The sequence below is a fragment of the Cyprinodon tularosa genome, unplaced genomic scaffold (assembly GCF_016077235.1).
Source record: "Cyprinodon tularosa strain WSP-4 unplaced genomic scaffold, ASM1607723v1 ctg569, whole genome shotgun sequence".
NCBI classification, from domain to species: domain Eukaryota; kingdom Metazoa; phylum Chordata; class Actinopteri; order Cyprinodontiformes; family Cyprinodontidae; genus Cyprinodon; species Cyprinodon tularosa.
In genome coordinates this window covers 155,649-177,044 of record NW_024039306.1, presented here as the reverse complement: position 1 = coordinate 177,044, position 21,396 = coordinate 155,649, and the positions used below count along the sequence as shown (strand labels likewise).

At 37.3% G+C, this 21,396-nt stretch overlaps 2 protein-coding genes across 2 annotated transcripts; one reads left to right on the top strand and one right to left on the bottom strand.

Annotated features, from left to right (window-relative positions):
* The first annotated feature begins 4,681 nt into the window (after positions 1-4,681).
* On the top strand, positions 4,682-12,209 carry ppp2r2d (protein phosphatase 2, regulatory subunit B, delta). The gene is made up of 10 exons (XM_038305876.1): positions 4,682-4,868; positions 5,060-5,134; positions 7,470-7,567; positions 7,716-7,881; positions 7,958-8,070; positions 8,170-8,347; positions 8,457-8,621; positions 8,777-8,946; positions 10,278-10,369; positions 10,496-12,209. The coding sequence occupies exons 1-10, from the start codon at positions 4,862-4,864 to the stop codon at positions 10,773-10,775; spliced, it is 1,344 nt and encodes a 447-aa protein (XP_038161804.1). The 5' UTR covers positions 4,682-4,861; the 3' UTR covers positions 10,776-12,209.
* Positions 12,210-13,583: 1,374 nt separating this feature from the next.
* Positions 13,584-18,635, bottom strand: bnip4 (BCL2 interacting protein 4). Its single transcript, XM_038305901.1, has 6 exons — positions 18,458-18,635; positions 18,123-18,294; positions 17,939-17,999; positions 15,338-15,444; positions 14,774-14,923; positions 13,584-13,963 (listed from the first exon to the last, which is right to left on the bottom strand). The coding sequence occupies exons 1-6, from the start codon at positions 18,498-18,500 to the stop codon at positions 13,921-13,923; spliced, it is 576 nt and encodes a 191-aa protein (XP_038161829.1). The 5' UTR covers positions 18,501-18,635; the 3' UTR covers positions 13,584-13,920.
* Between the last annotated feature and the right edge of the window lie 2,761 nt (positions 18,636-21,396).

Genomic DNA, 21,396 nt, shown 5'->3' with positions numbered 1-21,396 from the left:
ATGTTTTAGAACAAAGAGCAAAATGTATAAGAGGAGGACCCAACTTCGCTCTTTAAAAAAATGTTTAGTTTGTGCACTCAAAGGAACTAATGTGCTTACTTTATCCGCTCAAATGTGGCCCAGATATCAAGCATTCCCACGCTCCATAAGCTTTTTTTCCCCTCATATTTTCTGGAATGTGACTTTTTAATAGCACAATAAATCCCAGCGGGCAATGATTTTATTCCAAATTCATGACAGCCCTCATTGTACAGATAGCTCTTTACACAGCATCCTAAGTTTAAAACCATAAATTAATTCTGCTGCTTCAATATGTCTTTCTCTGTGTGTTTTTACATCCCACTTATTAGGCAAGCTTGATAAATACGTATGCATCATACATATTGGTGGATTTGGTAAAACATCTGAAAAGTTGTTTGTTTGATTTAGGAGGAATGCACTACTTTGTGCGTGTGTGGGTGGCTCATATTCTCAACTCTGAATTGATCTAACCCATGGTTTGAAACTCTAAGTTTTCGGTTTCATAAAGGCCGCTGTGAGTTAGTTTAATCAACTCTAAGTAGGTCCACTCAACGTTGAACACGTATGTAACAAATATGAAAAGCCATTATCAGTTAAGCTCCTATTTGACGGGTCATCATGACAAATGTGCCTATTTGACACCACTGGAAATAGAGATTTTAATATGGAAATAAAAGAAATACATGCAGAATGTGTTTAAAAGACAGAGCAAGAGCTGCAAAGGAGAGGAAGATGGTGAAGAAGAAGATTGCTGCTTACTTATATAGGATTCTTCCTGGTAAAAATCACAGTCCAGTCAGAACTGCAATAACAGAGGTTCTAAATTACATTTTTGCAGCAAAACTTGAATTTTAGAAAGAAAAAAAAAAACTAAATTGTACCAGTAAAAATTAAGTTGTATTTATCTAGAAATGTTTACACATTTGAAGTGGCCCTTTTGACATTTATTGGCTGGAAGGAATGTGTATTTATGGTATCTTTAATACATTTCCATATATTTAAAATAATAAAAATGCTGACCAGTAACAGTAGGAATATAGAGATCTAAATTTCATTTCTAGACATCCAGAATGTTTAGTCTAGATGTGAAGAATGTCATTTTGTTTGAAATGTTCATTTTGAAAAGGAAAAAAATGATTTCAGTTATCAGAAACACATATTCAGACGAGCTATTTAATATCCAAACAGCCTGCCAAAGTTTACTGTAATTATGATAACCATATAGGGGAAAACAAGTTTACTGGTTAAATGCTAGTGGTGTCAGGGTTTGGTTGAGGTTTTGAAGACCCAAATGCAGAGGCAGGGAGGCTTAGGTGAGTTATTGTAGTTTTAATTGAATTACTCAGTACTCAAAGGTAACTGAGGCAGGAATCCAAAAATCCAACATAACAAAATACAGAAGAAGAAAAAAGGAAGAACCTTGGAGACATCAAGGGAAACAAACATGAGGAGTCAGGAAAAGACAGGGACAGACAAGGAACCAACACTGAGGAACTGCACAGGGAGAGTATTTATGGCTGACTGATCAAAGACGGGACTAATGAGCTGATTAGGAGCAGGTGTGAAGAGAGGAGTCTAGAAGGGAGCTAGGGAAAAGGAGACCAACACAAGAGGGCAACAAAGAAAACCTAAGAACTCAAATATATCCAGAAAACACTACAAAAAAAAAATGAATTAAACCAATAAAACTAGAACACATGGAGCAAAGAACAACTCAACACTCAAAAAATAAATAAATAAATAAATAAATAAATAAATAAATAAATAAATAACAGAACCAAGACTGTGACAAGTGGATCAATGTATTATGGTTAGGTTAAATCTCACAGGGGAGAAGCGCACCTGGCAATAGGTGAAAATGAAGCATAAAAATTTTATTGTAACAGGTAGGACCTGTGCATCATCTCATGGTGTTCCTACTCATTTTGCCCCTGCCTCACATTGCACTGTAAATGCTAAGTGGTTTTCTGACTATGTTTTGTTTTTTTCTATGATTCTGTCATCAGACACATAAATGTTCTCCCACTAGTATCCAGTTCTGTTAAACATCTGTTTAAGAAATCTGCTCTTTGTGAAACGGAAAACTCAGAGTTTCCCTAATTTAAGTTTTAGAAAAGTAAAGTGGTTTTCAGTAAACCTGCTTTGTGAAACAGACCCCAACCTAAATAATTGGTTGTCTCTTAAGATATACAGACTATTAACGAAAAACAAAACCAACAGATTATCACACAAAAAAAACATTCAACCATAAGCAAATCGATCTCTAATCTGATTTTTTACGAGGAGTGATTTAATTAAAGGTGAACAAAGGTTTTACTGATAAAACCAAAAAATTAGTAGAAAATTCCCAAAAAAGGTAAAAAAACAGTTCACTGGACTTTGTTTCCAAGTTTGAAGATGTTTTGCATCCCATCCAGGAAGCTTTTTCAATTCAAATTTTTTTTAGGCTTTATACAGTAGCCGAACAAAGCCTTGTTTTGCTTAGAAAAGATTGTTTTAGGAAAAGGTTAGGACACTCAACACCTTATTATCTAGTCTTATGTTCTTTGCTATAATACTTGTAGTAAGAAGCCACAACCCTCTGACATCAACTGAGAAAGGTTTAACCACTTTCAGCTGTAAGGGTTTCTTTTATGATTACATAAAAAAAAAATTAAAGCATTTCAGTCTAAAGATCTGTGATTCTGACTTAAGACAAGAACATTCTATTTCTTAATTCTCAGCGACGTGTATTTCCTGATATGTTTGGGTCGGTGTTATGGTGCAGCGCACAATTTGGCTCCAGTTTAAAATATACTTTTTATACTATCTCATCTTTTCCTCAGGAATGGTCAGACATATAGCAGAATCTATGGTGGATTTAAAACATCTCCAAATCATTACCCTTCCACCTCCATGCTTTACAGTTGATAAGATATTCTTTTCCTAAAAATGTTAGTTTGTTTTATACCAAACATATTCTTTGCTCTATTGTACTTCAGAATTAATTTTAGACTTATTTTTTCAGAAAGATTATAGCAGAACCCCTGGTCTTACACTGCATTTTATCTTGGGAAACTTACAATGGTCGTTCCTCCTTTTCCTTTTCCTCCTTACAAACTTGCCATGGAAGTCAAACTTGTGCAATCTCTTTCTAATTGTGTGGGTATACACTTTCATAAGGTAGAAACATCCCTCTGTTTGTCTTTTGGTGATATTTTAGGATGTTTGGAGACTTCTTGGGTTGTCTTGCAGTCTATTTTTAGGGATTATTCTTACATCCAAACCTGATTATTCTAGCTGTTGTCTTAAACTTTTACACTATTTTCAAGTGTGGAAGGATTGGTATTGAATTGTTTTGAGACTTCTTTAAATATTTTATAGCAATCAGATCTGCAACAGCCTTCTATCTAAAAGCAAAAAGATAAGCCTTCAGGTTATCCAAAATGCTGTAGATGCAAAATGAAACATATTTTCTATTACTTTAGCTTTTTTTTTTATTTGCTCCCTTTTAAATCCAAACTAGAATTTAAAATCTGAAATCACATTTAAAGCCCCAAATAAGATCAATCTTACATCAGAGATCTGATTGTTCCTTATGTCCCCAACAGAGCACTTTGCTCCCAATCTGCGGGTTTACTAGTGGTCCCTTTAAGTTCTATAAATGGAATGGGTCTTTTAATTATTAGGCATATAAGGGAAGTGCATAATAGATCCAATTTTTATTACATATATATTTTTTAGTAGCATTGTTTAGCATTCATATTTGAACATTTTCTCCAGATCTTTTGATTGCTGTTCAAAAGAAGAAGGAAAAAAAAGTTTTTATATTTATGGCAATTTCTTTCCCGTAAAATTTCTTCACACGGTACAAGATAACTTTTCTTCATGTACTTCATGTTCTTCAAAACTTTTCCTTAACTTTCCTTATATATAAGAAACTAAAAGTTTTAGATAAATAAGACAAAATAGAAGAACACACATTTATGTCCAATTTCTTCTCATCAGTTCTGCACAGAACAGAACATATAAAATGTTAACATATAGTAGATATACATTAATTGATTAGCAAATCTCATTGGTTATTTAATTTTTAAGAAATATATTTATGTATTTTTAATGTTCTGGATCTCTAGTTCAAATCTAATGAATGACTTATTAAACTACTGCACCTCATCCCACGACTTCTAAGCTCTAATACTTGAATTTCTATCTTTTTACCACTAGATGTCAGTATTTACCCGTTAAATAGAACCAGAGGTATCGTACCCAGTCACCGTTCTTATATGAAATTCCAATTGAAAATCGCATTTATAAGATGTCATTTAGAAACTAACTACAATGTGATGTTTTATTTTATCTCTTCATGCATTTTATGATTTAAATTGCATCCACGAAATATACTACTCGATTTTTTTATTTGTTTTGCGACACATTTAATGAGTTTATTATATTTGATCTAAGAATAGTTTTCATCACTGTTCTGTGAGAAAAATGTTTGACTTAATCACCAAAGAAATAAATGTATTCAACACGTGAGACGCTTATTTTAACATCCAGTTTAGAGAAATTAAGTTGGATAGGTGTAAAATAAAAGAGGGGAGATGCATGTGTAGGAAAGTGATGCACCGGAGGATGGATGGAGCCAGGATGTGGCATGTGTGCATGACGTCGTTTCTCCATGTACCGTGCGCCATTTTGGAAGAAAAAAAAAATCACGGATAATTTCCGTGGTCTTGACAGATCTGGACCCGAGTCTTCTCACTGATTGCGGATGCTATCCGTTCCCCAGAGCGAGCGAGCCGCGTTGGGTTGATCGGGTGTCGGAAGCTGCGTGCAACAAAAGCTGCTAAATGAAGCAATGGCGGGTAAGCTACTTTTGAAGGGAAGGAAAAGGGGATCCACCTCTCTCTCTCGGTGTGGCCTGAATCTGTACCAACGTTAGCTCTGCCGAGCTAAGTTGTCAAACTGTGTCCCTGTCAGGTCATCTCATCACCGCTTAATAAATGAAAAGAAAAGGACGGTTTAACCCTAACTAACGCTGTCGTTCTTTCCCCAGGAGTTGCAGGAGGAAATGATTTCCAGTGGTGTTTCTCCCAAGTGAAAGGAGCGATAGATGAAGATGTTGCGGAAGGTATGTAGCTAGCGTTAGCTCGGCAGCTAAGCTAAAATTGCTACTCAGATGCCGTAGGGATGACGCTTAGTTGGCTTTAAAGGGAATTCTGGATAGTTAAGCACAAATGGAAACATGGTTAGTGATGAAAGGCCGCCCCCCTGTCTGCTGTGACTGTAGTTGGGGGAACGCCCTTACCCTGTGAATAGCTGTTTTCGCTAGTTAGCTTTAAGCTAGCTGGCAGCTAAATGTCAGTTTGCTGCTGGCGTGACATCATGGCTTGTTTTCATTCATACATGAACGGCCGCTGTGCGGCTCTTTAGCTGTCAGTGCCGCTGAATTATGGCCTGTTCTTCCCGTTTTCAGTACTTTGCTCCAATATGCACCTGGAAATTACTTCCTCATTGTATGTAAAATGACATTTGAAGTACTCATTAGCTACACTGTTACTCCCTATGATGTTGTATGCTTTTTCCTCACCTGTGTATAAATATATTTTTGTAATATGTTCAACTTAAACTCTTTGGAATTTGATTCTATTGGCTTTGTGTGGACATGAAACATTTCAATATGATATATAAGCCAGGTGTCTCCTGTTTATGATGCAGAAGTTAGCCTTTGGTCCAGCTGTAGAGTAACTGGCTATTTTGTCTTTTTGGCATCTGGAATATACTAGGTCAGCTCAGTTTCAAAAACTGGAACTACATGAGCAGAAATGTTTTGTATCATAAGAGTATTTGATCTGAAAGGGTCGTAAAACCACTATTAAATGCTGCCAAGTGCATTTGTGTGTGTTAAAGCTAGTACTTTCATATCTTTATAAAGCTGAAAGCCTCTGTGGTCATATATGTTCCTTGATTAACTTTGAATCTTGTGAAAAGTTATGAGCCATAGAAGAAAAAAAACACCTCATAATAATTACTGCTTAATTTACTTGTAAGCATCATATAATTCAGCCAAATGGTGACACCTGTAACTTGAGTATTTATCTCTGTACTTTTTAAAAGTGGCAGACATAAAAGCTGCAGTGGTGGTTAAATGTGCTGGTGTATCTGGCAGGGTTTTTATTTATTTATTTTTTTTCTTATTTTAATTTTGGAAAGTATTTCTGACTATTTGGTTTATATTTATATTTTACTTATCCTGAACTACATTATCATAGGACCAAGCTTTCTTAAAAGAAACCAAAGGCCATATCGCCAACACGATTTAAACGGAGGAAATAAGCTAACAAGGCTTGTTTATTGAATTTTCAACACTACAACCTGCAATGGCAATCAAAATGCACTTTTATGAGGGACAGTACGGCCCTAGCATATTAACCAGTTGATCAGCTGGATAACTAACATCACCCATCACTGCAGTATTGGGATAAATCTATAAAACTTCCTAAATGTTAACTGTAGTATTTCCAAAAGTTTCATAAAAAAGGAGACTTTCCTTCTTTTTTTTTAAGTATTGTGCCCCCGATCTTTGCTCAGTTGTGGGTTTTTCTAATTTAGACTATATATATATATATATATATATATATATATATATATATATATATATATATATATATATATATATATATATATATATATATATATATATATATATAAAATTAAATGTTTGTAGAATAAAAATCCAATCACTTTTAAATTTTTTTTTTTTTATAACATTTTTTATTGATCTAATTTATCCAAGCTCCTGTCTTGCTCCTTTACATCATCCTTTCAAAATAAGTATATACCAACTGTTGACATTGCTGTTATGTTAGGGATGATTTTAGATGCACAGCTTTTCCTGCCTATAAATGATTTCCAATCCTTTCAGAGTTCTCACCTGCCAATTGTCCATTCCTAATGAATATTAACACCTTAGAAGTGAAAAATGTGCTATGGTTCCTTTGATCGATCATGCTTCACTAATATTAGGGACATTTCAACTCATAGTGATCAAGTAAGCAAAGACATTGCATGCCATAGTGTTCTTGGTTTAACTAGAACTGCAAAACTTTTCTACTTATGTTAGTAACTCAAAAAGGTAGACAATGTAAGTCAACCATTTTTTGTAATTGCTGTCTCTGAGAATCTAGGATTCCATTGCTGTCTTCATATCAGTACAAATCTTCCTCCTCTGGACAACAACATAAACATGCTTTTCTCTTTTGACAGCATTTGAAATATCAGCATTCTGATGAGTTTAAAGTAAATTATAGATTTCATAGCTGTAGGTGTGAGAATTATGAGCGTGTTCAGGAAATCTAAAGCTTATTTCGTCTTTAAAAAATTGAATTTGTCCAAAAGGAGTTGTTGATCTCGATGAGTTTATGTGATGCATTAATGTATTGAATTTAATCTGTGTTTTTGCTTAGCTGACATAATCTCAACTGTTGAGTTCAACTATTCTGGAGATTTACTTGCAACTGGAGACAAAGGAGGACGAGTAGTGATATTTCAACATGAACAAGAGGTAAGATTTTTTTATAGTGTATAGTGAAACAGGCTTGAAATGAATTTCTGCACCTCCTCCCCCTCCTGTTGCATTGAAATTATTTAAACCTGGTGACTCATGCTTTTTTGTGTCTGTTTGTGTGTCTGTTCCTATCCATTTTTCTCAGTCTAAGAATCGTCCACACCTGCGTGGGGAATACAACGTCTATAGCACTTTTCAGAGTCATGAGCCAGAATTCGACTATTTGAAAAGTTTAGAAATTGAGGAAAAAATTAATAAAATAAGATGGCTACCCCAACAAAATGCTGCTCACTTTCTACTTTCAACAAATGGTAAGAGTTTTTTTTTTATGCAGTCTTAGACTTTTGCTTGCACATGTTAAAACTAACATGTTTTAACTTTTCTCAGATAAAACTATCAAATTATGGAAAATTAGTGAAAGAGATAAACGGGCAGAGGGTTACAACCTAAAAGATGAAGAGGGGCGACTCAGAGAGCCCTATAGAATCACATCTTTACGGGTATGTTGCAACAGCTGAAACATGTTTTCTTTTTGTCTTGTATTAGTGCTAATTTTTAAATTGATAAACAGGGTTTTTTTGTTTTGTTTTTTTAACTAGGTACCAGTTCTGATGCCAATGGATCTCATGGTAGAAGCAAGCCCGCGGAGGATCTTTGCAAATGCGCACACCTATCACATTAATTCCATTTCTGTAAATAGTGATCATGAAACTTACCTCTCTGCAGATGACCTAAGAATAAATCTATGGCACTTGGAAATCACAGACAGAAGTTTTAGTATCCTTTTCCTCTAGAAAAAGCAGATATTGAACGTGCGTCTTGTACTTATGGTCTGTATTCTAACTAATTGAAAGGCAGCTTAGTTCCTTTAACGGTATTCTCCCAGATATTGTAGACATCAAGCCCGCCAATATGGAGGAACTGACGGAAGTAATCACAGCTGCTGAGTGCCATCCACACCAATGCAATGTATTTGTGTACAGCAGTAGCAAAGGCACCATCCGCTTGTGTGACATGCGAGCAGCGGCACTCTGCGATAGGCACTCTAAGTGTAAGTTTCTCCTCTGTTGTTTTTTATGGTGCAGTGAACTGTTATTTTCTACCATAGGATATGGATGAAAGTTTTAATCACATCGGGAAAAGGATATTGGAATTAATTTGGGGATTTATTCTGCATTTTCTTTGCTTCTGGACATGTGCTTTTAGTCTTCGAGGAACCAGAGGATCCGAGCAGCCGATCCTTCTTCTCAGAGATCATCTCCTCCATCTCAGACGTGAAGTTCAGTCACAGCGGTCGCTACATGATGACACGTGACTACCTCTCCGTCAAGGTTTGGGACCTCAACATGGAGAACAGACCAGTGGAGACGTATCAGGTGCATAGATCCATCTTCTAAAGGTTTCTTTCTCTGATATTATAGGGATCTTTTTAGAGAACGTGTAAATATGCTCTGATTAAAATTACTTCTATCATTTCTTTTAATATTGAGTAAATTACACGGTCTACAACTTTGGTGAAATTTATATTCATTGTTAATTTTTAAATTAATTTAAATCTTTCGATCAAATCTTTTGTTGAAAATAATTTCTTACAATTCTAAAAATCATTTGATGCAAAGTCAATATGACAACCAATTATTTCCATATAATTAAAAAATAAAAGTTTAGATGGGACCTGCTAGATCTCATTTACTGGTCACCATCATCATATAATTGAAATGTAAGGCCTAAAAGGCATCATATTTTAGCTTTAAAGCCTCTTGAAAAATCTGGAAGAACTGTAATTATTAGAATGTCGTCAAACATGCTAGCATTTGTTTGCTGCTATCAATAAGCAACACATATTTCCAAAAAAGCTGAGTATTCTGCACACATTGGTTCATTTAGTAGAATAAGGACGTTTCTGTAAGTATGTAAGCTAACCCTGCATGTTACACAGTTTGCATGCTTATAATTAGGCATCATAAGCATAATGGCTAACACATTCCTGAGCTATAACACATTACATTGTTTGCTAGCACTAACAAATCCCATCTACTGTAAAATAAGTTATTGCTATAGGTTTGCCAAAATGCTAGTATTAGCTGACTTATGAGAGAACTGCTATCCTGTAACTTCTGAATGAATCCCTGCTTATAAACTGAATTATGGTTTGGAAATTTAATGCATTTGAAATATAACCACAGTTGAACCAAACTGTTTTCAAACTGCAGAGATCCTCAGTTTTTGTCATATTACATTTAACAAGAGTTAGGGGGTTTGTCGCCACACAGGAGGGAAGAGAGGGTTGCAGATCCGTGTATGTGGGTAGAAGTAAGAACAACAGTAACATTAAAGTGGACTCTGGAAAAGCAAGCTTCCAAGGTCACAATGAATCCTTGGAATGAAACATCTACATGCTGGTTGTTAGTACAGAGGAAAGATAAAGTTAAAATAACAATGACAATATTTGAAAAAATCCCAATTTAGATTTTTGTCAAAATCATTCAGCCCTAATGTGACTTAAATGGCTGAATTCCCTTATTGTTATGTCCTTCAGCTCTTCAGAAGCTTCACAGCAAGACATTTATTACATGCAGGTTTGTTGAAGAAGAGTTGCATCTAAAAGTTAAAGAAGAGTAACTCTACCGGAATATGTGAAGTTTATCTATGCTTTGTTGTTTAATTAAAGTATCACTGAATATTGAAGTTTATTAAACCTTTTCAGGTCCATGAATACCTTCGCAGTAAACTCTGCTCCTTGTATGAAAATGACTGCATCTTTGACAAGTTTGAGTGCTGCTGGAACGGCAGTGACAGGTAAATATTTCCCCCGCTGCTGCTTTAGATCATTCAACATCATCTGTCCAAGGGTCTCCTTGCTCTTCTGCTTGTTTTATGATAAGCCCCCCTGTGCACATAATCAACTCTCACTTCCTCCATCAGTGCCATCATGACCGGATCCTACAACAACTTCTTCCGAATGTTTGACCGCAACACCAGGCGGGACATCACACTGGAGGCATCCCGGGAGAGCAGCAAACCACGGGCCACGCTCAAGCCCCGTAAAGTGTCCACCGGCGGGAAGAGGAAGAAGGACGAGATTAGCGTGGACAGCCTGGACTTCAACAAGAAGATCCTCCACACTGCCTGGCACCCCAAAGATAACGTGATAGCTGTGGCAGCCACCAACAACTTGTACATTTTCCAGGACAAAATCAACTAAAAAAAAAAAATAAAAATGTTTTGGGGCTCCAGAGGATAGGGCTTTTACCATACCTGTGTAGTTAAGCCTACTACTTGTCTATCTGTATAAGAAGAAACAGCCTTGTTGTCCTCCTGGTGAAGAAATTGAAAGCACGCGTCTACTTTTTTTTTGCCACAGGAGGTTGATCCATAGGCCTGTTTTATTTTTGAGTCTGAGCTTAGGTTGTTTTTTGCCTTTGGCACCAGGGCAATCAGCACGATCCCACCCATCCTCTCCCCCTGCCCCAGAAAGCCCGACCCGGGTCTAACTGATGGAATGGCACTCCCTAGAGGTCAAACTCTTCAACGTCGGTATTTGTGTTGACATTTTAAGCCTTCATTTCATGATTTAACAACAGAACTCTTGGAAGTCCTTAAAATGACGTCTTGTCAAGGTTGTATTCATCTTTCAGATTCTGGGGTCCTGTGAAGCACGGGTGAATGACCAACAGGCCTAACTGTAACATTCCCCCTCATTGGTCTCGTATTGAGGCCAAATAACTGCTGGAAAAAGGCCCATGAATTTGGAAAGTGGACTTGTTTCATTTCTTCCCTTCCCCTTTTCTTTTCCCCCATCAACATAAGTTCACTGTATCTACTCGAGTACACCTTGTCATCGACATAATAAAAGAAACTAAAACTACGGATGTGTTTTTAAATTTAGAAGTAAGGTATTAAAACATGTTTATTGCTTTGCATGTTTTTATGTCGTAGAGAGGTGGAGAAATGTCCAGTCACACCACTGTCTTTTGAGCAGATCTCAAACAAACTTGTCGAGGAGATACTATTTGGGGCAATCGGTTCGGAAACTACTGTCAGAAAATGTCACGAAGAGATTGAAGTCCTACTTTTTCATGATGTTTGAGGATGCAGACTGGAAACTGAATGGCACAAAAAAAATGAGTCCAGGACAAAGGGAATCTGCAGCCTTAATACCTACTTCAACCAGTGACAGCTACGAGTTGCGTCCCTGAGCGTTATATGAACCTCATGTGCATTATTTGTAAATCCTATTTTATAGTTATGTCCTCATACACTGCTGCTACAAGTGGCCGTCAATGAAAACACACAGAGGAGGAAAATTGCACACCATACATACAGTTTATGTGATAGTGCCTCCAAATCTTGTAACAAGTAGGTAACAAAGACAGGCCTCATACATGTGCCCTTTTTTTTTTTTTTTTTTCCGATTTGATTAGGGATGCCACCCAGATCTGAACCACATATTCTGAATGTGGATCTTGGTAGTTGTGTATGCAGATATGAAGGTTGACTACACAAAGCGTATACTGATGACGTTAAAAACACACATAATGCATTGTCTTTGTCCATTGATCCTAACATGGTGGCAATGTATTCACATGTTTATTATTTTGACCAAAGTTAAATAAAATTTTAATTGTGTTCATCTGAACCGTTTCTTTTCCTTATGTGTGGTATCGTCCAGAATAGAGTCCATCAGGAATTTATGATTCACACATGAATAAACTATGATGGGCTGAAACAATCATGGTTCTATTGATCTTAAGATCTAAATGAGATTGAAAGGAAAACCAAATAATATATATATTGCATTTAATAAAAATGTGCTTTTTTTTAAAGTAACCATTTTATCCATCAGCTTTAGCTATTGGAGTAAGGGCCATCACCACTAATACTGCTAAATATATGACAGGAGTGACATATTAATGGAAAGTTAAGTGGAAGGAAAAGCAGCCATCTCAATCATGATGCCAAGTATTGGAAGTATGACAACCAGCTTTAGCTGGAGTCATAACTTCAAAAGCCAGCATATGCAGGCATATATATATATAAGACAAAATGCTGCATTCCTTTTTTTTTTTTTTTGTCCAATCCTGACCCAGAGATGAGATTAGCGGTAGCTTAGTCTGGGTACTGAATAAAAAATGATTCAGAAGATTAGAAATTGGTAAGGATACTTAAGCCTAAAACGGAAGTGTGTCAGTAGTCACCATAATAAGTGCTATCCGAATAGGGCTGGTAAGAGTAGGAAATGGTATTGTTCCTACCAATGAATCCTATCTGCAGCATAGTTTTAACTATTTAATTGTCAAAAATCCTTTGTGTGACAGAAGGTATAAGTACAAACCCCTTCCCAGACTACTCCCAGAGTTTAACAAAAAAAAAAAAATCATTTTGTGGCATATGCTCTATGACTCATGCATCTCAATGTTTTGTTTTTTTTAAAAATTGTGTAAATTGCTTTTTGTTGTTCTTTTCCAGAAGGCTGTAGTCCCAATGGCCTCTATGCACAGCTCCACTACGTCCTGAAGGCAGCTCCTCTGTTTCCTTTCTTTCTCTGCTGGAAAGACAGATTAATCTAGATGTGCCCAAACTCAGTGAGCATGGAGACATTGGCCAGACACACCTGGATTAATCAGTAAAAGATTGTGCACAGAGTCAATTTGACCAGCATCATTCATATGTGCGTTCTTGTCAAAAAGATGTCTGTAAGTGCAGGTTAACCAATCAAATGGTTGGATTTATCTGATGAGACAAAGTGAATTTTTGGTGAACTGATTTTAAAAGTCTATCTTCTTTAAGATTGATTAATATATATATTTGTTAGTCTGCAATTACAAAAGCAATTATCATTACATGTATTCCAATATCCTTAAAACACTAAATTCAGAAATGGAATGAATGAAAACAAATTTTCTAGTCCTTAGATTATTGTTATTACAATTCAATAATACTTTATTAATCCTGAAGGGAAATAAAACAGCTTATCTAAAAAAAAAAAAAAAAAAAGAAGAGACAACAACAATTTCAGCACAATAAATCAAATAAGGTTTTATTAAATCCCCAAAAATTGATTTGCATTATTATATATCTAATAATACATAATGGTTCCCTAACATGCAGATTTAAGGAGCAGTAAGCAGCAAGCATCTCTGTGAACAAGGGATACAGCATGGAGCTGCGGATTGATCGCTGTTGTATTTAACAACGCAGCAATGTGAGATCCTTTTTATGCCAGCGTGGCGTAATTAGTCAGAATCACAGGTCACATGGTAACATCTTCCATAATCTTCACAAGGTCCCATTTTAAGGCATACCAAGCTGCGTGTATTGCAGTGTCCCAAACCTTACTAGCCATTTGCTCAGTAGGTGTGATGGGAAGTGAGTCGCTTCCCAATAAATATCCTGAAAAAAAAGGCAACAATATTACAAGTCAGATGGAGCCAACATGTTCTCAACTGAGCCTGAGCTTAAAATAAGATTTTTAAATAACATCTTAAACAACTGAAATATTATTCAACAGCACTTTTTCAATGGAAAAATACTACAGGTCCATCTAGAATATACAACATGGGGGGGTTGAACAATGTTTTTTTCCAGTACTTTATTTGTAAAATAATGGAAAAATATCCCCAAAACACTCAGTGAAACTGATACAAATTCATTAAACACTCTTCGACATTTTAGGCATTCATTTCAGCATTTGAATGACTATGGATTACAGGTAACAAAATTCCGATTTCAGAGTTTAAAGACCAATCAAAAATCCTGTGTCATGTATAGTATATGCACATAGGCTTCAGTTCCTAATCTCAAAGCTTATTTTATTTCTGCAGCTGGTGCAAGTTTTTCCTTCCACTCAACTTCCTAAAAAATGCTTGTATACAGAACTTTGAACAAGCAGCTCCTTTAGGAATAACCTTTATGGCTTAAACGCCTTCTTAAGGTTGTACATCGGTGTTTGATAAACAATCTTCAGTTCAGTGCAATATTAAAAAAATTTAATTAAAAGTTATTGGCTTTCAATTAATTAAATGGGAACAAGCACTTGAAATATATCACTTTGTTTCCAATTAATCTATACTATATAAGTTCATTAACTTAATACAGGTTGACTATTGAGATGCATGTGTATGCTGTGTAAAAAAATAAATACATTCTTAGATTTTTGAGATGACACAACATTCAAGAGAGAATATAGACCCTGTAGCTCACCCCAAGCCAACAGCAAGAATGTGAGAAATGATTAAAGATGGCAGGAAGATCTTTAGAAAGTCAGAGGAGAGAATGCCGCCCTTCTTCATGACACTGGTGTTCCTAATGCTGAGCGAGGCTGAGCGCTTGGGGTTCTTGAGCAGGAACTCCCTGTAGGGCAGCACATTAATATTTCATTTTGTGCATAAAGATCAGCTGGTTTAATGTCATGCTCAGAACTGAACTCCTGCAGATACAAGCTTGAAGTCAGTGATCAACAAATACAACAGTATAAGAAAGATATTAGCAGTTAAATCTAGGTAGAAGCCCTAATTCTTTTATATATATATATATATATATATTACAAACAGAAAACCAGCTTCTCTTTTTGATAGTTTTAATTGTTCAGCCACTTTCTCTGGAATCTCATCAAAAGGATTTTATATTGTAGGATCTGCATGGAAATCTCTGTATATCTGGATAACAGCACCCGGCTCATGTCTAGACGCAACCATGCACCACCTCAATCAGCAACCTTGCCTCAGGTATTTAAAAATGTGTGCTTTAAAGAACGGAGCTCTTTACTTCGGTGGGCTGCTCTCGGGCCGACTGGACCAGTCCCATATCCAATCAGCATTCTTCTTCATCAGATTCTCTACTTCACGTCTCCTCTCTTGGAAATCTTCATCAGACTGAAAAATAAATAAAATAAAATGATATATAAACCTATGTTGTTATAAGACACTGAATTATCAAGGCAAATAAAGAAGGACCTCCCATAATAGGAATGCTGCAGCTATTATATGCTCCGCTTCCTGCTTTGACATGTCAAAAAGAATCTGGGTACAGTCTTGTAAACGTACACCATATTCTAACAAACCACTTTAACATTTCTACATGGAGCCACATGCCTGTGTTATAACCACATGTATTAATGGGTCCTTTTTATCAACACTTTTGAAGGGACGAAATAAGTTTTTTTAAAGAAAAATCTGAAAAGTGTGGCATGCGTTTTAACATTCAACCCTACCTAAACTGCAGTAAGTACTGATGGGTTCTAAATCAATAAATAAAACTATAGAAAACCCATCATCAAAATAAAATAAAAAAACTAAGGGTGAGCATCTATCGTATTGTTTATTGCTATCACAATAAAACTCCTCATGATAAGAATGTTTCACTTTATGCTCCGCTGTTGCTCCATCACAACACTTATAATTTCAGAAGTATATGATAAAATGAATACTGTGTCCAGTGTAGTGAAAAAAACATATTTAAGTAACTGGGGTCCCGATGAAGCGTATGGTATGTCTTTTCAAGAGTTGTAATTGTGGGGCTATGGTTATTTTGCCATGGAGTCACAGCCATGTAGTTACCTAAATAGCCAGTAAAGATGTAATGAATATGTATTACTGCCAAGGAAGCAGTATATTAATCAGAGCAGCAGCCAAGAGGCTCATGGTAACTCTGGAGGAGCCGTAGAGATCCAAAGCTCTGGTAGGACAATGTTTTAACAACTGTTTTCTGCCCTTTATGGATGAATGACAAGATTCTGGACAGATGTCTTAAGCCCGGCGTACACTGTGCGATTTTCGGGGGGATTTTCCAGTCGTGCGAGAATCTTTCGATCGGGCCGACTTTCAGCTTGAACGTACGTCATGAGTCGTGTAGTGTACAGGGGGTTATGAGGGGCGAACAGCCTCTCAAGACCACCTCCTGATCGGGAATCGTGAGGTTGGTTTGCCCACAAACATGTTTGGTTTTCTCCTGACCGTCGTGGGCAAATCGCTCAAGGCGCATGCGCAAAGAAGGAGTTTTCTTTTTATTCTTCCTCTCAGATGTAAGCACAGAAGCATGGCAGGGATGGAATGAGTGAAATGCAGTCCTGTCTGTAAAATTGACAGACTGTAGTAGCCATGTTTGCTCAGCCGCCATGTCTTTGTCCAAATATGTCGTCGCCTTTTCTTTTCAGGACTTTTAGCACAAAATTGCTAAGGCAGCGCGTTTCACTATAGTGAGCTTAATATCCTCCTTCTATTTGTTCGGCTTCCAGATAGATGAGTCAGAGCAGCTCCATCTCACTGCGGAGCTGAGTCCGAGATGGTTTTTATTTGTGCAGTGTGAGCAGGTAGATCGCATCAGAGCGTCAGGCCAAACATAAATCGTGAGCTGTGAACTCACACTGTACGACGAAACCCTGCGGTTAGTCGTACAGTGTGAGCAGTAGCTGCGTGCAACCATTGAAAAACATCACACAGTGTACGCCCGGCTTTGGATGATGCCCATTCTATCTGACTAAAATGAACTATTTTGGTAACACCAACAAAGAAGGAACACATTGATAGATGCCTTTAGACAGGCTCAGACTGGGAATGATTTTTGGCCCTGGCATTTTTCTATCTACACCGGCCCACTAATGGGCTGCGTAACGTTTTCCAGCCCAAAAAGTGTTTATAAACTGCCTGGATATACAAAATCAATTTGAACCAAAGTCCATTGATCTATTAGGCCATAAATATAAAGAAAAAATGTACCCATAGATTGCCATCCTAAACTGCCAGATTGGGAAACATCCCAACTTGGCAACAATGCACATAATATGTTAGCCTTTAGATGCAAAACCCCATCATGTACCGCAACATATTTGCAAAATATTCTAACATAAATTTGCCAAATATAAGAGGAAAATCATAGTTTGGTTTGGTAATGCATGCATCATTTAAGTAGTTAACATAGTATTATTTCTTGAGCTCCTTGAGATATTTGCTGTCACAGGTAGGAGCTTCGGCCGGAAAGTAGGTGCTGAAATTAGGACCGGCCCACAGGGGGAAATACCCGGTATCACAGATTACCAGTCCGAGCCTGTCTGTAGACATGCAAACCAGGCAGTGACATACAGCAAACGTCTTGCAGTTGAATTTTAGGCACCATGTGTGTTACAAATTTTTTGCAAATTGTTGCACGAAGGGGTCCACCTATTCCAAATGGGTGTTCCACTTTACATGTTTTCAAAACAAAAACAAGGCTATGTTCGGGCTACTGTATAAAACCTCCATCTCAACGCTATTCCTGACATTTTGAATCGAAAAAGCTTACTAGATGGGATGCAAAACGTTCGAAACCCAAGTCCAGTGGATTTTTTTTTTTTTTCAATCCTGATACATGGCTTATTGCAAAATATTCTACCTGAGAGCTGTTTCCCTCTGAGCCTCTCCACAGCAGAAGGGGAGTCTGTGATCTGAGTGGGCTGAGAAGAAAATATATAACAGAGATCTGAACACACCTACAGCAACAGCTTCTTGGATACCAGGTATTACGCAACAAACACTGGGTGTTCTTCCTCTTTTTTTTATTTATTTTGCACACAGACCTGTTGCATTGGGAGCTTCCTTTGGAACTGCTCCTGCCTGACTCATGTTGCGCTTCTAGAAGCATTTTCTCCACGTCACCCTCCTGGATGGACGTGGGGATTTGTTCCTGGCTTCCTCGATGACTGGCACCTTGGGAGCCACTTCCACTGAAATGCAGCTCTACCCAGGAACCTTAAAAAACAATATCTGAACATGAATACGCGTTTCCATCCTCAATTACAGGCGTTTATTATTATTATAAGGTTGAAGGAGCGCCATCGAACAATAAACATGGTTGCGCTGTTATCCTGGTGCGTCTCAGCTGTTTTGTGTCGTTCAGCTTTAAATACTTTACCTTGCAAACTCTCGTCAGATGAAATGTCCCTCTGATGCGACATTTGAGCTGCTATGTGGCGACTGTTAGTCTGAAACAGAGAATTAAATGTAGGTGAAATGGTGGCGAAATGTTTCCCAAGCAGCTGGAGCCTCAACTAACACAATGATTGTGACGCAATATTTTGTTTATCCCAGCTGGGATTGGTTCCAAAAAGGAGGGCACGTATAACACGCACAACGAGTATCAGACACACTGCGCATGCGCAGTGCACATTCACCGTCCAAAGCTCTTTTCTTTACGAGCTATTGATGCATTTTGAGTACTTGGAAATATGCAATATAAGAAATATGCGAATGTTCATGCCATGTAAGTTTTTTTTTTTTCAGGGAAGGCTTTTGACTCGCTGTAATTCCCCTCGGCCGCCTGCAGGTGGCAGCAACGACTCACCTCGGTCATTTTCTTCATAGCAATAATTCCAGCACTATGCAGCAATATGTGATAAATGTTGCATTTTTTCTCCCGGTTCTCCATTTTCCTCTGCATCCTCTTAGCTTTTGCAGGTTGTGTACTGGTAAATATTGCAACAAAAGTTTAAAGGTTCAATCATTTGTTTCATGAAAGATAATTTGATTCACTGAGAGAGACAGACAACATAACTACAAATAAAAAAATAACTTTTTTTAATAATAGGCTTGACAGCTTTTTCTGTTGTGTTGTTTTTGCCATGCATTTATTTGCTGTTATTCTTTTATTACCATGAGCCTGTTATTAAAGGTATGTGCTGCAGTTTTCTTACAAAGTCACCACATTTAGTAGTTTTAACTTATACCCTATTTGAGTCATTTTAATTCCCTTTAGATTATCAAGATTTACTCCTTTAGGATCCTTTTCTAATTTATTGATTTTAGTCATGTGCAAGACATTGTCTGGACGAAGTAATGAGTCTGTAAAAGCAGAGAAGTTGCAGAGAGGTTTATTAAACAATGAATCTGCTTCCTGGTCTGTACCCTGCACCTTGTAGTCCTGTTTCTCTCCAGCACATAGCTATAAGTGCAGTTTTTACTTTGACTACCTGAATGTGTTCTCTTTCATCCCTTATGACAGCTTTTTTCCATTTAAATAATGAAATTGACACAATATAAATAAATAATATATTTAAAACAAGATGTAATATATGCAAAGAAACCACAACTTTTTTAGCAAACTAAAAACATTAACAATCAATAGCAAATGGAGGGAGCAGCACTAGAAGTGCTTCATGTGCTATCAAGGCATTGGCTCTAAATGCATGAAAGAATCGGGTGGTGTCCATACAAAAATAAAGCTAATATTGGGCCGAAATATTGGCCAGCAGATGTATTGGATTACCTCTAATCATGACACTGGATCAGGTGATTCAGCTTCCTCTCCATTCACTTCACCACCCATTCACATGCTACATTTCTTCTACACACAAACTCACATTCTCCATCGACCAGGTACAGAAGGAGCTATCCAAGGTTCACAAGAGCAAACCAAGTGGCCCTGATGATACATCATAGTTAATAGTTTTTTCTGAAGAAATGGAAGATCATCTCTTTATTAAGCTTTCCCTGAAGAGGTCCCTGTGTTCGGGGAGAGATTTGGCATGGTGTGAGCCAAAGATCAACACAATGGTCTAAAAAAGTACATAACAAACATGCTCGGACAACTCATTATATAAAAACCTTTGGGTTGGTTCTACAGCAGGACTCAGCTAACAGCATTTCCAGACCCACTGCAGCTTGGTCATCCATGCAATGGTTGTAGAAAGCCATCATTTCGAGTTTACAACTTCAAGCAGATTTGCAAAGAGAAAGGTGAATTAAGGTATCTCTTTCTGAGGATAATTAAGTCTTTCTGGTTGTGTAAATGTATTCTAAAGATCTTCTACCACTCTGAGGTTGCCAGTTTCTTCCTTTATCTGTGGTGTGCAAAGGAAGCGGGTCAAGATTTCCTCAATTTTGAGACAAAGAAACTAAATAAGATGGTAAATGACGCTGCAATACCCAGGAGCTTTGGGTCGAATTTCAGAAGAACTTATGTTCCTGTTTTCATTTAGTGTGAGAAAGAAGAGAGGGGGAAGATCTCAAAATTTGTTTAATTAAACTGATAACATAAACAAGAAAATACATAGTTGACTGTTCTTTGTCTGTAGGGTGGAGGCAAAACAAAATGGTAAGAAAAAAAGATGGCGATTAAATCCAGCTCTGTGATGGGAGTGGGACTGAAACACAACAGTTTGGGGTGAAGTTGGGAAAATTGGATGGTGTCTATATATAAACACTTTCCTTGTTAACCTTTTTTACCCATGCTCTGTGTCCAAGATATGAACATGTATTTGTGCAAAACATGTTTATCTAACCGAACAATAAAGAGATCTCATCAATGTGCTGGATTTTGGTGCTGTGTGATCTAGGGTAAATTAGTCCTCGTAATGAAAACCTAATGGGTATGGTGAAATACATAACTTAGGAAACAATACAAAAAATGATAAATATAATTTGTAAATAAAATTGTTGGAAGCTGGAGAAGTACCTCTCTTCTCCAGCAGAGTCCGCCGTGGATCCTCCTGAGCAGAGCCCTCTGCACAGCTGCTGCTCGTTACCATCATCAGGAGGACCCTCTACTTAAGCTGTCTTCAGACCTTGCCTCAACGCCGCAGTGTTGAGCCAGTTGGTTAGCACCTAAGCCCAGAACCTCTGAGAACTTTGCTTGCTCTGAGATCCTGACAGGATCCTAATCTTGTCTCTGTCTCTCCAGGAAAACCTGATCTTCCTTCGTGAAGCTCTGGTAGAGCTTAACCCGCCGAGCCTGCCCTCAGAGCCAAACCTGAAGACTTCCCCTGGATTCTCTTGCAGCTCTGGACCAAGAGCTGGAAATCCAAAGTCAAGGTCTGCTACCTTTCTAGAAGCAAGACGCTGAAGCAGCTAACGGAC

Bases quoted from the DNA above. Each gene is read 5' to 3' on its own strand.
- ppp2r2d (XM_038305876.1), top strand. The intron at 5,135-7,469 runs GTATGTAGCTAG...GTTTTTGCTTAG, and splicing joins AGATGAAGATGTTGCGGAAG to CTGACATAATCTCAACTGTT. The intron at 8,947-10,277 runs GTGCATAGATCC...AAACCTTTTCAG, and splicing joins GACCAGTGGAGACGTATCAG to GTCCATGAATACCTTCGCAG.
- bnip4 (XM_038305901.1), bottom strand. From the start codon at position 18,500: ATGTCGCATCAGAGGGACATTTCATCTGACGAGAGTTTGCAAG. The intron at 18,000-18,122 runs GTCTGTGTGCAA...TTTTCTTCTCAG, and splicing joins GGAAGCTCCCAATGCAACAG to CCCACTCAGATCACAGACTC. The intron at 13,964-14,773 runs GTGAGCTACAGG...CTTTTTTTTCAG, and splicing joins ATTCTTGCTGTTGGCTTGGG to GATATTTATTGGGAAGCGAC.